General features: G+C 39.1%; 1 protein-coding gene across 1 annotated transcript in view; it reads left to right on the top strand.

Moving 5' to 3' along the window:
- The window catches only part of SORCS1 (sortilin related VPS10 domain containing receptor 1), a 539,126-nt gene that overhangs the window by 459,450 nt on the left and 63,529 nt on the right, over nucleotides 1-16,147 (top strand). Inside the window, exons 17-18 of the mRNA XM_089508330.1 lie at nucleotides 9,771-9,884; nucleotides 11,322-11,493. Of these exons, the coding sequence (XP_089364456.1) occupies nucleotides 9,771-9,884; nucleotides 11,322-11,493 (286 nt within the window). The remainder of the gene's footprint in view (nucleotides 1-9,770; nucleotides 9,885-11,321; nucleotides 11,494-16,147) is intronic.

The raw sequence follows: 16,147 nt of genomic DNA, 5'->3' as shown, positions 1-16,147 counted from the left end.
TTTGGCATCACCAGTATGACTGAATGCACAGGGATTCAAATCCAGACTTCATAAGATACAAAAGCAACGTCCCTTGGTTGGATGGGAGAATCTTTCAAGTTTAATTTCCCCCCATTTATTTTTCATCTCAAATTCATTCCATTCCACTTATGAAAACATATACGAATGTTGATAAGTTCTGTCACCAATAAAATCCTCACTCACCCCTACCAGGGAGAGAGCAAAATACAGGAATGGGTAAAGGCCTCGCATCCCTAATAATACCCAGTTCCTGTTGCATCCTTTACTAATCTGTTCTCAAAGTAAGGGTCAATGTTACAGAGATTCAATTTGCATGCATTGCCCAGTTCTCACTACCAGGGGGCAATAGTGTTTCAGGAATGATTATCACAATGAAAGTGGTGTATGCAGCCCTAAGGACAATACTTCCTAGCAACTGCCTAGAAACCAGATTGTATTCATTCGAGTAGTAAATGGATTACATGGTGACACATGTTATTAAAGCATTTATTTACCTGGGTTTCCATCTTTTTCACTGCAGTATGAATAGTATCACTCCAGTGGCAGGTGGAGGTTTTTAATCTGTACAAAGAGAAAGAAAGAGAAATCTAGGCAAATAATAACAGCAATTATAATAGCAAAAGCTATGATAATTTCTTCTGAATGCTAGATTAAATATGATATTATTAGCTTGCTCTGCAAATACAATGGGAGTTAATACTTTAGATTTCTGTGTGGTTAAGGAAAGGACTTCCACAGTCAGAAGGTCACCTCAAAGAAATATCTTCTTAAAGATAAAGGAAAGGACTTGAGATTTTCTTTTTGAATAATCAAATGTGAGAAAAAAACAAAACTGTCCATCTTTCTTTCCTAATCCCAATATTATTAGAGTAATGTTTTGTGCCATGATGCAGATATCCATTCTGAGACAGATATACAACTGACATCTCAAAACTGCCTCTTATGAAATATCTTCTTGGTTTTCTTAAACCACATACAGTGGACCCTTGTTATTCGCTGGGGTTTGGTTCCAGGAACCCCTGTGAATAACAAAATCAGTGTATGCTCAAGTCCCATTAAATACAGTGGCATAGCAAAATGGTGTCCGTTATATAAAATGGGAAAATCAAGGTTTGATACTTTAAAAAAAAAATCAAGACGTGGATGCTTGAATCCGTGTATAAAAAATCCATGGATAAGGAGGGCCAAATGTATAAACTAATTTACATTTGAAAGAAAATTACATACTAGATACTGTTATATGCAAGTCTTCATCGGATAAACACAAATACCTATTTAATTCTGGTGTGTGTGGTTTTTTAAAAAAAATAATCTGGATTTATTGTTTACTATATTTTGTATTTTACATATGTATGATGCTTTGATGACATGGACACAAAGCAGATCAAAATAGTTTAAAATACAGTGGACCCTTGTTATACGCTGGGGTTTGGTTCCAAGATCCCCCATGGATAACAAAATCTGTGGATGCTCAAGTCCCATTAAATATAATGACATATAGAAAAGAACATCCGTCCAGTTCAGAAATTGAAATAATACAAAAGTTTCATTATGTTAGCTGATAAAATTTGTCTTTTAAAAAATATTTTTTTCACATCAAAGAAATTTAATAAAGAGACAACTTTGTCTGAATTTTATTCCCATGAGTGTAATGTGAATGAAGGTTATGAAACAAACCATGAGAGCTGAAAGGTGAAGGAGTATATTACGGTACCAGATCAGCAGCATTCTCTTCCATGTAAAGTCAGGGCAACCCTACCCACTGAGACCAAAGATGAGGCCTGACATCATGGGGTGGGGTAATTAAGAGTTGCAGGTGGCCAAAATGGCTTCTGGGCCAGCTGATCATGGACACAGCCCTGAGGACAGTCTGAATAAATCAGCCGAGAATCTGGGTAAAACTAAAGCCCGGGACAGACTGTCCCAAACGGGCAGCCTGGAGGTGGCCTGTTTCCCTCCAAAAGGACAACAGCCAAACTTCCCATCATCCCTCCTCCCCAAAAAGAACCCAGAAAAAGGGGGGGGGGTTTGGGTTGCCAGGCACATGTCAATGGCGCACTCATGACATAAGCGCCATGCAGCAACGCCTATATGCTGTGTGTTGCTTATGTCAAGATGGTGGTGCCCGTATGGACGGGATGCCACCATTAGGCCGCTGCTGTGCCATGCTAAGGTTAGGGACCATGAGGTTGATGCATGGTTCCTAACTCTAGTATTGGCGGCAGCACAGCGCTTCAGGACCATCTGTCCCAGGCCTAAGTTAACCAAGGTGCCATTCCCAGTTACTGGTTGAATTGGTTTCTGAACCGAATCTATGATTCTGCTTGGCTCTGAGTGTGGTTCACACTACGTTTGCACCTATTACATTTGTGCTGGGGCGGAGAAGGCCTGGATGGAAGGAGGCATGGAAGCCAGGGGCGGAGAAGGCCGGGATGGAAGGAGGCAAGCTGGGGGCAGAGAAGAGCAGGATGGAAGAAGGCATAGAGGCCGGGGCGGAGCAGGCCAGGCAGAGACGGCCAGGAGCAGGGAAGGGCTGGGCGGAGGCAAGGCGGTGGCGAAGAAGGTTGGGATGGAGAGGCCGGAGTGGGTTCGAATCCACATGGTTCTCACTTGGGCTGAACTGATTTATTTCAAAATAAATCGATTCAGCCCAAAAGACGTGGAAAAAACCAGCATCTTTTTGATGCAGGTTAAATGAGTCAAAAGCAAGTCCCCGACCCTTTCCAAATTGCTTCAGCAATTCGGATTAAATGGGAATCATGTTTGTTTAAACTAGTTCATACCAAATCATGATCCAGTTTAAACCGTAGTGGGAATGAGGCCCAAGTCATATGACAATCCAAAGACAGGAGGCAGAGAGAAGCCTGCCTTTTTGCAGCTGGCAAAAAATGGCAAGTAGCTGCAACAGCTGCCACCATTCCTACTAGAACTTGCATCCTACATGAGGACTTTTTCCAGGTTCTCCCACGTGTTAGCCTATGTTGATGGGGCTTCTGGAAGGCTCACTTCTAGCCCTCTGAGAGCTCCTTCGATCCCTTGGGCCTTGCATTGCTGCTAACAGACTTGTACAGCAAGTAGCTTCACAAGTAATAAAACAGATGGTCTACTCTCTAGAGTCCTTCAGATATCATGATGCATGCAGGTACGCATACACATCATCTTTCTCCCCAACCATTTCACCTGGGTTTTGGTACAGTGGTACTGCATGAGCTGAATATATGCTTGAGCTGATCGAACTGGAAATGGGTGGACAGAGTGACTTAAAATCATTTCACATTTTACATACAAATACCAATTTTTCTACTCCTCCAGTGCCTCCTCCTCCTAAGGCTTGTCCCCTGCCCTAGGGAGCTGAGGAAGTTCTCCAACTGCTTGAGAATTCATCTGGCAAGCTATCAATCCTATGCATAATATGAGGTATAGAACAGTGAACATTACAATGCTGAAGGCAAGTGGGGTCAGTTGAAAGCCAGTTTGATTTCTCTTCCATGGAGACTCTGAAGGATGAAATAAAATTAGATGGTAAAATCCCTTCAAGGATGATTTCTAGAGCATGTGGGAGAGGGGGAGAGAATGGAAGCAAAAAGTGAAAAGAAAAATGAGGAAAATATCATCCCAGCTAAGAATTAGAAGCTCACAATGAAATAATCTCATTCCAATCCAAATTGATGGGCAAAACAGACTGGCACAGTATGCTGTCTTGGGAATAATAATAATAATAATAATAATAATAATTATTATTATTATTATTATTATTATTATTATTATTTATATCCTGCCTCTCTACAAAAAGCAATCAGGGCGGCTTACAAAGTTAAAATGTCCAGTCCAAACCTTCAGCCCACCCCCCTTAAAATACAATTAAACAGCGTGGAATTAAAAACATAAAACATACTTTTAAAAAAAATACATTAACTGTGGTGAAGTCGGAGGTCAGCAGTTAGATTTTCCTTCCGATGGCCAGAGAACTATTCAGGAAAGGCCTGCTGGAAGAGACCCGTCTTTATAGCTTTTTAAAAGCTATTTAGAGTGGTAATATGACAGATCCCGTCCGGCAGGCCATTCCATGGGAGAATGGTGTTTAGATGATGCATGCCCTGCTGCCACCCCAAGCTGGTATCACACCGCCCAACCAGGTGGTGAGCATATGCCGCAGGAGCACCAAAAAGTGGGTGCTGCAGCAGGAAAGCCACCATTTTTCCATCCCAAAAAGGAGTGGTATTTTGCTGCTTCTTTTTGGTCCAGAAAAATGCCAGATTGGGGCCGCAATGTGCATTTGCTGCAGCCCTTATCAGGTGCTGAAAGAGGCGGCATCAAGGCACCCCATTAGGGCTGTCTGTACCAGCTCTGAGAACCACTAGCACCTTGAAAAGGTAAACAATTGGTCTCAGTACCCCTTTCAGGCATTCATGTGATAGTAAAGGAGGACTCAATTCTGAAAACTGTTAGCATTCTCTGCAATACACATTAACTTTGGCGTAATCACCCATGAACACATTAGGACTTACTGCAGAATGAGCATGTTTATGATTACCCAGTAAATCACTCTTCCTTCTCGAAAGTTCTTTTGTTGTATAATCTCTGGACAATGACTGAGGTAGCGTAATGCTTGACCAGCTACTGTGCAAGCCTCCTGTTGTGTTGGTAGCCTAGTGCTTGCCTAATCTATGTTGTTTCAGCATCTGTCCTTTCACCCAGATCTTTTCTTAGATGAGGATGGCCCCTTTTCTTCTTCCTAAACTGAGGGAGGAAAGAGGAGAGACTGAAAACATGAGATGCACTAAAGACTCAAATTGTTAAAAATTTTTTTAAAAAGCCTGTCTCTTCGACTTCTCTCCATTCTACCCAAATGAAAGAAATAGATGTCACTGCCCAAAAAGAGAAAGAGAGCTTCAGTATGAGTGCATGGGAGGCAGGGGGGTCTACTAGCCTGGCTGTTGCAAATGTTGGCACAGAGCATGGATGTAAGAATGGTTGAATGGGTGTGAGTTGTGTGAGAGAATTTAAAGCAGTAGTGGGCAAAATGCAATCCCCAGAATCATTTTTTAGTCCCCAGAGCCCTCTCATTTCCCAAATGTCCTCAAGGCCCAGAAGAGCCAATTTCTTTAAACAAATTTTAATTTTAAAGAAGTGAAGAGATAGTTACTTCATTGCACTTCCCATTGCCCAGAAATATCTCTCCTGGGCCTAAAGTAGCCTGGGCAGGCCTGAAAACCTGGTGAAAATGTTTCTCATGTCCCCTAGATGGCATTTGGAAGGAAAATAATTACATCCAAGGTCTCCTGGGGTCTGATGTGGAACCCAGCCATCCATTGTTTCCCATTCTTGGTTTAACAGATGAAGAGGTCTTTCTCTGCAAATGCCTCAGAGATGGTGGAATCAGACAACTTTTTTCTGTTAACATCTTTGTAACAGTAATCCAGTGATGTACTTTCTGGGACTGCAGTAGCAATAATAAGTAAGGACATAATGGATGATGAGAATAGTGAATATAACTAATTTATTTTATAAAGTAATATTCTAAACACTGATCTATTTCTACACTTTTATCACCTTATATTTCTGTTGGAACCCTTTGAGAAGTATGTTTCGAGATTTGGTTATTGAACATGAATTGACCATCAGCAAAATAATCTGCACTTTACAGGCCTCAGAATACTATTCTTTTCCATTTTACAGTAGATTTATAAACTAAGGTCTTTTCAATAAGTCATAAATATTATTTACTTTGTCTATATTTTTGTGAAGTCAAAGTGCATGTTACATGCAGAATGTGTGAGATGATAGCTACTTTAGGAATACTTTAAATGGAGGAAGGGGGAGGGGAAACACAACCATTTCCAGTGCAATATTGGGAGTGGAATTATGTTGGGAGGAGAGTGTCTTCACCTTTCCCTTGTTCCAAAATTATACAGACATGAATGGTTGAACTTCCCCCTCCATTGAATTAAACCTAGAATAAATGATTGATTGAAATGGTAAAACCTTTCTTTCCTTTAGTGCTTTTATGTTCCCAATTGCCTTCTCTAGAAAGGGCTTTTCCTTAATTATAAGGGTCCTCAGGTGACCATTATGCTCATGAGTAAGTAATGTCTAACTGGGTTCTTAACTTACTACAAAATGTAGTCCGTAAATACCAATTGCAAGGCCAGATGCCTGGCTCTGAAGCTGCCATACTCAGTTCCCCCAACTCCCATACTCAAATTTCAGCAGGCAGATTCATTCTTCGCTGCTCCCACTGATGTTAATGCTTGTTGATTGCAAAGGGAGCCTGTTGTGCCTACAGGTAGGCAGCAATTTGTCGTTATCATCAGTGCTTCATGTGCATCAGAGAGGAGACAAAAAATTCATTAGATTATGAAGCTGCAAGGTGAAAGAGAGATACTAATGTCTCTCCAGTGGAATGCAAAGGAGCTGACTGTGTCATTTCTCAGCATGCACATGTGTGGGTGGGTGGATGCATGCCAATAGCCAGTCAACAAGATTGCTTAAACTTTAAAATGTTACAGTCAGAACACAGACAACAAGATTGCTTAAACTTTACAATGTTACCATCTGAACATAGAGCATAGCTATATGTTTCAAATCTAGATTGTTCCAGATTTATCCCAGTCAAAAGGGGATAGATAATGGGTGTTTGATAAATGAAAGGAGCTCAACTGAAGAAACATATTTAAAAATGTAGTGATTTTTTATTGGGGAGGGTCTAATCTTCACAGCAGAAATAATGCAGTTTGACACAGCTTTAAGGGCCATGGCTCAAGGCTATTGAATTCTGGGGTTTTTAGTTTGTTGGGGCACCAGAGTTCTCTTACAGAGCTGTGGCAGTTAAAGATATATCAAACTGAACTATTTCTGCAGCACAGATTAGACTGAAGTCAGGCCTTGGGGCTTAGTGCTCCAGTTCTAGAAAGCATTCAAAAAGATTAACAACCCTAAATGTGGCATGGAATGTTGTCTTATGAGTATAATAGCCATAGGTAAGAGAAACAATGAATATAATAAGGCCCTGCCTGAGTTCTAGGAGACTTTTCCCTTGTTCAAATTTACTTTGATTCTGTGTGTATTTTCACTCATAGCTTGTCATAAAGAAATTCTTCACTAGCAAAAAACCAAAACAAAAACCAAGCAACCAACCATTCCCCACCTTCATCCATGCACATTAGACAAAGCTAAATGTAAAAGAAGCAGTACCATCTACAGAAGCATGTACTTGCAACTATATATGTTCATAATATCCATATAATTCCATATTTGTTCATATTGATACTTGTAAGTATTGATGCAGGTATCCTGTTTCTTTAGCCAAGGGTCGTACAGGGACGTAGCCGGGGGGGGGGATCTTGGGGTCCGGACCCCCCCCCTTCCATTAGAAAAATGAATGGTGTGTGCTGCCGCGCTGCCGCACCCAAGCCCCATTATAATGGTGGCACTTAGTCTGGACCCCCCCTTCCTAAAATCCTGGCTACGTCCCTGGGTCGTAGCCTGTGTCTAATACTTTTGGTATATTCCAGCCCAGTAATGCAGATTGTGTGTGTGTGTGTGTGTGTGTGTGTGTGTGTGTGAAGGTCATCAGAAGAGATGATAATATTTGGTAAAGTGGGAGGCAGTAGAAAAGTGGAAGACTAAATTACAATTGGATTGACTGGATAAAGGTAGCCATGGCCCTGACTCAGCAAGACCTGAAACAGGCTGTTGATAACCTTTGGAGATCTCTCATTCACAGAGTTGCCATAAGCACAAATAAAAGTGCTGATAACTAACAATAAAATATATGAAGTACTCTCGGGCCTGGTTCCTTGTGTCAATGACACAAGTCAGTCCTGGAATATGTGAAAGAGTACTAAGGAAGAAGTACTGTATTTCTGAGTGTACACAGACTGCTTTTCTCTCACCCATATGCATCTCTTAAGCATTTAAATTGGGCCAGAGTTTACAAGGCAAAAAGCACCAACCATGCTACTGCTCTTTTAAAATATTATACATTCCTTTTATAATCTGCTTCTTGCACTGAGAAATATCACCTAAAATCTCTCATCTAGAAGGGAAAGGGGTAAGTAGCATCGAAATCCAAACTAATATTGCTAGATTAAATCATGTGTTGTATCTATTTTGCTGCATATTCTTGCTCCTTTGTTTTTAACTTGCTTATTGAACCTGTTGTGAGAGTGCAGTCTTACTGCTTTTTAATTATATTGATACACGACAGCTTGGCAATACAAGCATTCCGGTTTGTTGACAATCAGATTACAGGGGAAGGAAGCCTTATTCATACATAATATTTGTTTTTCTCTGGAAAATGAAAACGAGTGTTGCCATTTGTTGAATGAGGATTTCAATAGCCGTTGTGCTGTTCCTTCACTTATAAAATTAATTTGCATCATTTGGGATAACTAAGCATCTGTTTGCAAAGCAATTAACTAACTTTCCTCATTGGCATGTTACACATAAGGCCTAAGAGAAACTAAAGAGGGAAATGAAAATGCCGGATTTTCAAATTCATTCCTGCCTTGTCTCTCCCCCTACAGCAGCACATTATTGGTTTCCAGTGGCAATGAATGGAGCAAGTTATGAGACAATTCTGAACTCAGTTGTGGTGCACACATTTCATATGAGTTAGGTCCAAGGTTCATTCCCTGGTATCTCTGATAAAGAAATATTAGATAGCATGTCTGGGAAAGTTTGTAAGAGAACAGTAATAGTACAGAGTACACCATTATGAGCTAGACCATTGAATGATCAGATCCTATATAAAACAAATTCGAGCTTGTAAATTAGCTTTCTTGATTACTTCTCCCAGAGTCTTCACTCAACTTGACTTGTGGCTATGCCATCTCGAAGAGTCTGGGAGCTATAGTATGAACTTTTTAAATAGCTTACAATGTCTACTGTTGCCTATAGTGATGTGTTTTAAAACTCCCAACCACCCCATGCCAACAGAGGGAAGTGAAGAGCACAGAAAGAAACAAGAGAACTGTCCAGTCTGAAAAATGAGTAGCCTGGAACATACTCGCTGTACCAGACTTGTCCATATTTTAGGTACTAGTAAATTCACTGGAGATGCTGCATAAATAGCCTCTAAGATTGCCCCCCCCCCTCAAATTACGTGACCATGTTTGGTCAATCAGGCCAAGGAGAAAGCTGTCTGGTCTCCATTTATGGAGGCCAACAAAGAGCCCACATTCCCTATAGCAGCTTTGCTGCGCAATTTGGGGAATGAGTAGCTTTTCTTTTTTCTTTTGAGAACAGCTGGTACAATACAGAATGAATCTACTTCAAATGTTGCATACTTATTGACAGGATGTAAATAAAGAGAAGAGATGTTCCCCATGTTGTGGAAAAATGTATGCCAAGGTAATATAAAAAAATTGAGCAGATGTCAAAATAAATCCACAAAGCTTTATGTCATCAGAATTCACTGTAAATAAGTGTAAATACTGTATTCAGTAATATCAGTTTCTTTAACTACAGTACCATGCCATCCTAAGGAATTGTGGGTCATATATAAAGTGTTCCCTAGGACACATCCCTGAACTAGAACTCCAAAAGTATCTGGAAAGCCTGTCTATACAATTGAATTTAACTGATTTAATCCTCAATTCCTCTCTTTTCAAGGTATCATATAAATATATCATCAATAATAATTCACTAAGTACTTCAATTGTGCAGTGTACATATGTCTTATATGCTTCCAATGTGGTGTTCAGTTTTGCGTATTATTGAAATTATCTCTTCTTCTTCAAAACCAGTGACTATGGATTTGAGCGTCACAGCAATGGCCAGTGTTTGCCTGCGTTTTGGTACAATCCATCGACTTTGTCGAAAGACTGCAGTCTTGGTCAGAGTTATCTCAATAGCACTGGGTGAGTGGTCAGAGTTATCAGAACCAGCTCATGAACATGTCCATTGTGTGGATGGTTATTAAATTCTTCAACTACAATTTAGATTAGTGGGTCTGAGATCTTTGATTCTTGAATAATAACATTTAAAATACAAAAAGCACAGATAAGCATGCTAGCTCATAAAAAATTATCATAATCCATAATAGAGATTGCATTAAGAATGGCCAAAATATCAGCCTTTAAGAGGCTAGATATTTATTAAAATAAATAAATGCGAGAAAATGGTAGCTAGTCGATGTTGAAATTACTGAGTCTATATCTAGACAGTTTTAAAATGAAATGATTGAAGAATAGTGGGCAATTAAGTGGGTGTTAGGCAGATTTCACTTTTCATCCAAGTTTATCTATATGACCTCTGGAATAATGAAACATACACTAGCTAACCCTTTGAATATGTAAAATGTAGTTTTTACCCATCCTTACATGAAACACACAAGAATCACTTCAAACATGAAATGAAATGTGTGGCACATTCTTTTAGAACTCAGATAAACAAGTGGAAGATAAACAATCGTAATGATGCAAGACTCCAAAGTCTAAATTCCCAAGGACATAATCCATGATTTTGATGACAGCTCTGGAGTGTGTTGCTGTTTTAGTACAACCTCAGAATAAAATATTGAAATGTGCTTGGCTAGATGATAGTTGAATCTGATTCTCCCACCTAGCAAAGTAGCCACTCCCATGTTTATTGACCCCTAAAGTGCATTTGATGCAGAACTTAAAGGTCTCCTGAGGGAATAATGTGACCCTTTACCCTTCCACAGTTGCTCAACCTGGGCAAGAATCTATCAGTGTTTTCATTGCTTTTAGGATCATTGTGGAAAAAGGTATTCAGCATCTTCTGCAATCCTTCCTACAGTGCAACCACAGCCTGACAGCACTAAAGTAAACTTCCATAGACATAGTGTGCCAGGGCTGGTATAGCCAGCCAATCTGGTATAGCCAAGAAAAAGACAGCCTTCATGTGTATACTGGAAGTTTGGGAGGACAAAGGATGCTTCTTTTTTTCCAGCTGTCCCGTAACAGATGGATAGTGCCTGAGTTACTGCCTCCTAATGGAGATGCACCCCAGTGGTGTTAGATTTTGGTTGAACATTCATTGAAAGTAGAAGCCTGGATTGCACTGAATTGTGTTAAATGAAGAGATCAGCATGAGTCCCCTGACAGAGTTTACCAATTTATCTACAGAATATGGGCTTATGTTACTTGTAACTTGCTTATCTTTTGTACTGTGGCTAAGGTGCTGAAGCTCACCAATTTTAGCTGGTTTATGGTTCTCTTGATGAAAACTGCATGGCAAATGGCAGTGCTGTACTTAGGAAGAGGAACATCATCTGAAATTAACCAATTGCAGCATTTTCTAACACTGTTGTGTCTGTTTCCTCCCTTCAACAGGTATAGGAAGGTTGTATCTAATAACTGCACAGATGGTGTCCGTGAGCAATACACAGCCAAGCCCCAGCAGTGTCCTGGCAAGGCCCCAAGAGGGCTTCGAGTTGTCACTTCAGATGGCACATTGACATCAGAACAAGGGCACAATGTTACCTTTCTGGTACAGCTGGAAGAGGTATGGTCTATTTCACACTTTCCCCAATGGTGCTTTTGAGTTTGAATTGTTTGGAACAAAACAGATAAAACTGAACACACTTAATTAACCAATGCTCTTGAATGGATTCATAGTTTGACAAATCTGAGCTGTATATTAGAAATATCGCCTTAAAATAAACAGGGCCTGATTCACTTCTTTGTGACTTGAAAATTTTGCCCTCCCCGACTCCTTGACAATTGTGCAAGATGGTAAGACTACCTGGGCTAGTACTGCAAAACAAGTGAGAGATCAACATGGAGAAAGCAAAGAGAGTGCTGGTTTCTGAAACAATGTCTTCTACAATCATTATTTTCTACTTCTGCAAGTTATGAAAAGGATGTATTTTTTATGCATTTTTATCCCACCTTTTTCCAGATAATGGGACTCAAGGAGGCTAACACCATATTTAAAACAATACTAATAAAAACAATACATTAATAAAGGTATAAATACAAGATTTAATAAAAATTAAACAAGTTATGAAATTAAACCCCTATACATAAAAATATAAAAATGCATTAAAAGACTATAAACCAACTTTTAAAAAGAACTGCACATCATTAATAGCCCAATCCTAATTAATCTTTAAATATTTATTTATTTATTTATTTATTTATTTATTTATTTATTTATTTATTTGATGCTTTTCTTACTGGGGGGACCCAAGGTCTGATGACACAGAAATATTTTGACCTGCCATCCAGAGGAGAGCAAGGACAAGTCATCCTGGTCTCCTTAGGGAGGGAGTTCCAATCTCTGGGAAAAGCCACCAAGAATGCTTTCTCCCTTGTTCCCACCAGTCACTAATTGGGAAAACACAGATAATTCTTTTCTGAGAATCTTCCCTGTGAGAGAATAGTGCAGAATTGCTGAACCTACAATTTGTATTCTCTAAATTAAACTCATCATAAGTGTATAAGCTCAAGTTACAGGCACACCTAAATAGTTTGAAAAATGTGCATTTGCAAGATAGTGAGAAAGGAATGAGAATGTAGAAGATTCATTATGGAGAGACCTAGAGCAAACATCATCTCTCAGTCATCATTTTTTCATCTACTGAAAACAAGAAAGGTGTTATAAAATTAACTCTACCATCTGATTTGAAGTAATTTTCATGATATATGGAAATATTTCAGGTATGAGGGGATATGCATGATAATTTGTGCCAAGATATGGATGTTTTACTGCCATTCTCTTAGGCCAAATCCAATTCAATATTCCTCCAGAGACGAGAAGAAATCATATTCTTTCATGGTAAATGTTCAAGCAACCAGTTGAAAATGATCCCAGTTTATCTTCATTGCACTGATCTATGTAAAATTTCTGATTACCCATGTGATCAGCTCTACTCCTGTATGTCCCTGACCTTCAAATTCCCTGTGCATTTTATCCTATTAATCCTATTAATTTTACCACATTTACCCTGTTAATTTTCAGGTTTCTGATAATATCACAATGTCCTGTAGAAATACAGACAGGGAAATTAATGTATATTTTAAATTTCCCCTTAAAATCACTAGAATACCATGGATTTCATTTTGAAACAACAATCGAAAAGCATGAGCCTATGTGCAGACAGACAATTATGCTTTCAGTAGCTCTTATTATTAATATTCTTATATTATAATCAATTATTAAAGGGGGTGAAGACTTGAAAAGATAGTGCTGAGAAGGCAAATGCACTTTAGGCGACTGCTGAAATCTGGGGATCCAGGAGCAGAGCTGAGTCCAGGAGAACACCCAAGTTGTATGCCTGAGATTTCAGAGGAAGTGTAACCCTGTCTAGCACAGGCAGAATCCCTATTCCCTGGTCTTTCTTATTACTGGTCATGAGAACCTCTGTCTTGTCTGGATTAAACTTCAGTTTGTTTGCCCTCATCCAGTCCATTACTGACAATGTTTTGATACCAAGGCAGATTCCTGGAATCAGATGAGAAGGACAGAGTCCAGGCTCAGAACTGAGTCCAGGAGAATACCCAACTGTGGCCCTGAGATTTCAGAGAGACTGTAACCCCATCTAGGATAGGCAGACCCTCTATTCTCTGGTCTATCTTTTGACTGACCAGGAGCAGCAAGCAGGCAGGCAGCAGACCTCTTTCCTCGGGTGGTGGAGAAAATGGTGTTCTTATTCTCCCTCCCTCCCACATTTTAATTTTTGTTTGTGTATGTGTATAGCCTAGTGGAGATGAAGTGACAGTTATATAGGCCGTAATCTTATATCTTGTTTCTTGGAGTAAGCTCCCCTGAACTCAGTGCAACTTACAATTAAGACACACCTAGGACTGCACTATCACTGTGTGTTTGTATTTGTGTGTATACAAATACATATGAACAAACACCCATCCTTCCCTGAATCTAACAGAAGTGTTGTCCATAAGAAATCATATATGAATAACTCCAACACTGAATCTTTGGCATGGCAGGAAAAAAAATAGGTTAATCTGCATAAAGACTACATAAAGCAGATTGTTGAGAATTCCATTCTGGAAAACAACTGAGAAGCAACATCTGCCTGCTACAAAGGCTAATTAAAACTCAATTTTAAACATCTGCATGGATAAAGAGATAACCAGTCATCGCATAATTGAAGAGTTCCAAATTAAATGTGAGGCTTGGGACTCAATTTTTAAAACTTTTGCGTTGCATCTCATTGTTTAATTTACATATAAATCCCAGCACTTTATAAAATAAATTCATGCTTGCAGCCTCTTGGATGAGCTTGAAATTGGATGTTTGAAGGTGTCGTCCTCATTAGAATGATTAAAATTAGCAGTCTTCTCTCCAACAGCAAAGTAGTATAGACAGCATATAAGTAATCAACGTATAATAATCTGTAAACAGGTCAGGCTGCTCTTTCTGAATACTTAGGTGTGAAAAATCAGGAAGGCTTCAAGGCGAATATATATCCTGAATATCCTATATAAGGCAAATCTCAGAAAAAAATAGTCCTCACCCACCACTACCATATCAAATCCCACAACAAATATGGCACAGTGTGACAATGGAGCAGTATTTATTTGTGCTCCCTGGTGAAATAGGATTGAGATAGCATCTTTTGCCTCCATGCTACTCCTTTCCCCCATTGCTGACCTATTCAGCATAAATCTGACTAAGAAGCCTCCATTTTTGGAGAGATTTACATCCGAATACTTAGAGGTGCCAGGTGTGTAACTTTTGGGGAAATAGTGAATCTGCTTGACATAAAGGGGAGAAAAATCACATTTACTTTCCTATTACAAAATTACTTGCACAATTTTTAAACAAGATTTTTATTTTATTTGATAGTTTTATTTTCTTTTTAAATTAAATTTAGGACCCACACAATGAAAATCAGAATATAATATTTTGGACTGTACCCCTCAGAAATTGATATTTCTCCTATAGATAATAGAAACTAGTTTCTAGTTTAACATACTGATCTTGAAGTTCCTGAAGAATGGCCATAAGTCTCCTCTGCCTCTAGCAGTTACTATTGTGGTAATATGTATTCAGTATTAATAGGTCCTCAAATGGGATCTGTTTATTTATAATGGTATGAATGCTTGTTTTCCCATCTTGTTGTGAAAACAGTGCATTATTAGTTCTACAGACACCATTTAAAAAAAGAAACAGCAATCTATGTCTACTGGTGTTTTCTGTTCCTGCTTGAAAAAAAGATTAGCTTTTGAGGAGAACCTGGGGAAAAAAGGAGAAAGAACAACATCCATTTCCACCCAGTGGTAGCGTATGGAAAGGGTGAATGTTCAGTAACTATTTAAGGGCTCGTGATTCAACCCTTAAATTGTTGTAGGAAGAACTTACAGTGGTTTAGGCCATCCTTTCCTTTCCTGAGATGTAGGCAATAGAAATACATCAGTGTCGACCACTGTTTTGCTTCCTTTGTCCTCTTTCTCCTGGGGTGCACCTGGATTAATAAATTTTGCACACAAAGCATCTGTTCTACTAATGAACTATTGGCCCAATAACAATTATCTACAAAATATTTGAAGATTATTTGATGTCACAGCAGAGCATCTGATGTAGAATATGGGAACAAATTATTCAACTCAAATTCTTATATTTAGAATTCTTGTATATAGGAGTGTTGCCTTGGTGTATTAATATCAAAACCTGTAGAAGAAATGCCTTCCATCCACTGCCTTATTGTTTGACTTCAGTAGAGTCAGAAAACCAGTCTATCGATAATTTATTGCAGTGTTGAATGACATATGTGGGTTGGGGGGTGGGGAGGAGTGACAAACATGGATCTATTTTTTTGTAATTTCCCATTCAAAGGAAATCCACAGTATAGCTATCAGTTATACAGAACTCTTAATGGAGAATATTTACTAGATTTCATCGTGCACAGGTTCATGATCCTGAAACAATATTTAAAGTTTCTGAAGCCTGTACTAGGAGCTGAACTGACTTCCCTGTATAGTAGGTGGTATACTATCATTAGCAGCTGTTTTCAGAAAACCAAATACATGATGAGAACAATGTAGGTTAGTTTTCAGGGAAATAAGACACTGAGGAGGTTCTTTCTCCCCTTAAACTTTTTACATTTCTCATCACAATCGTGAAAATATCTCTTACTGGTCACGCGCTACCTCTTTTGCTTATGTATTCTTTGGCCTCAGAAACCAAAATATTT

Source organism: Sceloporus occidentalis, unplaced genomic scaffold (genome assembly GCF_023333645.1).
Source record: "Sceloporus occidentalis isolate IW3139 unplaced genomic scaffold, rSceOcc1.0.p SCAF_2, whole genome shotgun sequence".
Lineage (NCBI taxonomy): Eukaryota > Metazoa > Chordata > Lepidosauria > Squamata > Phrynosomatidae > Sceloporus > Sceloporus occidentalis.
Note: the sequence above shows the minus strand (reverse complement) of the source record. Positions and strands in the feature narration are given on the sequence as shown.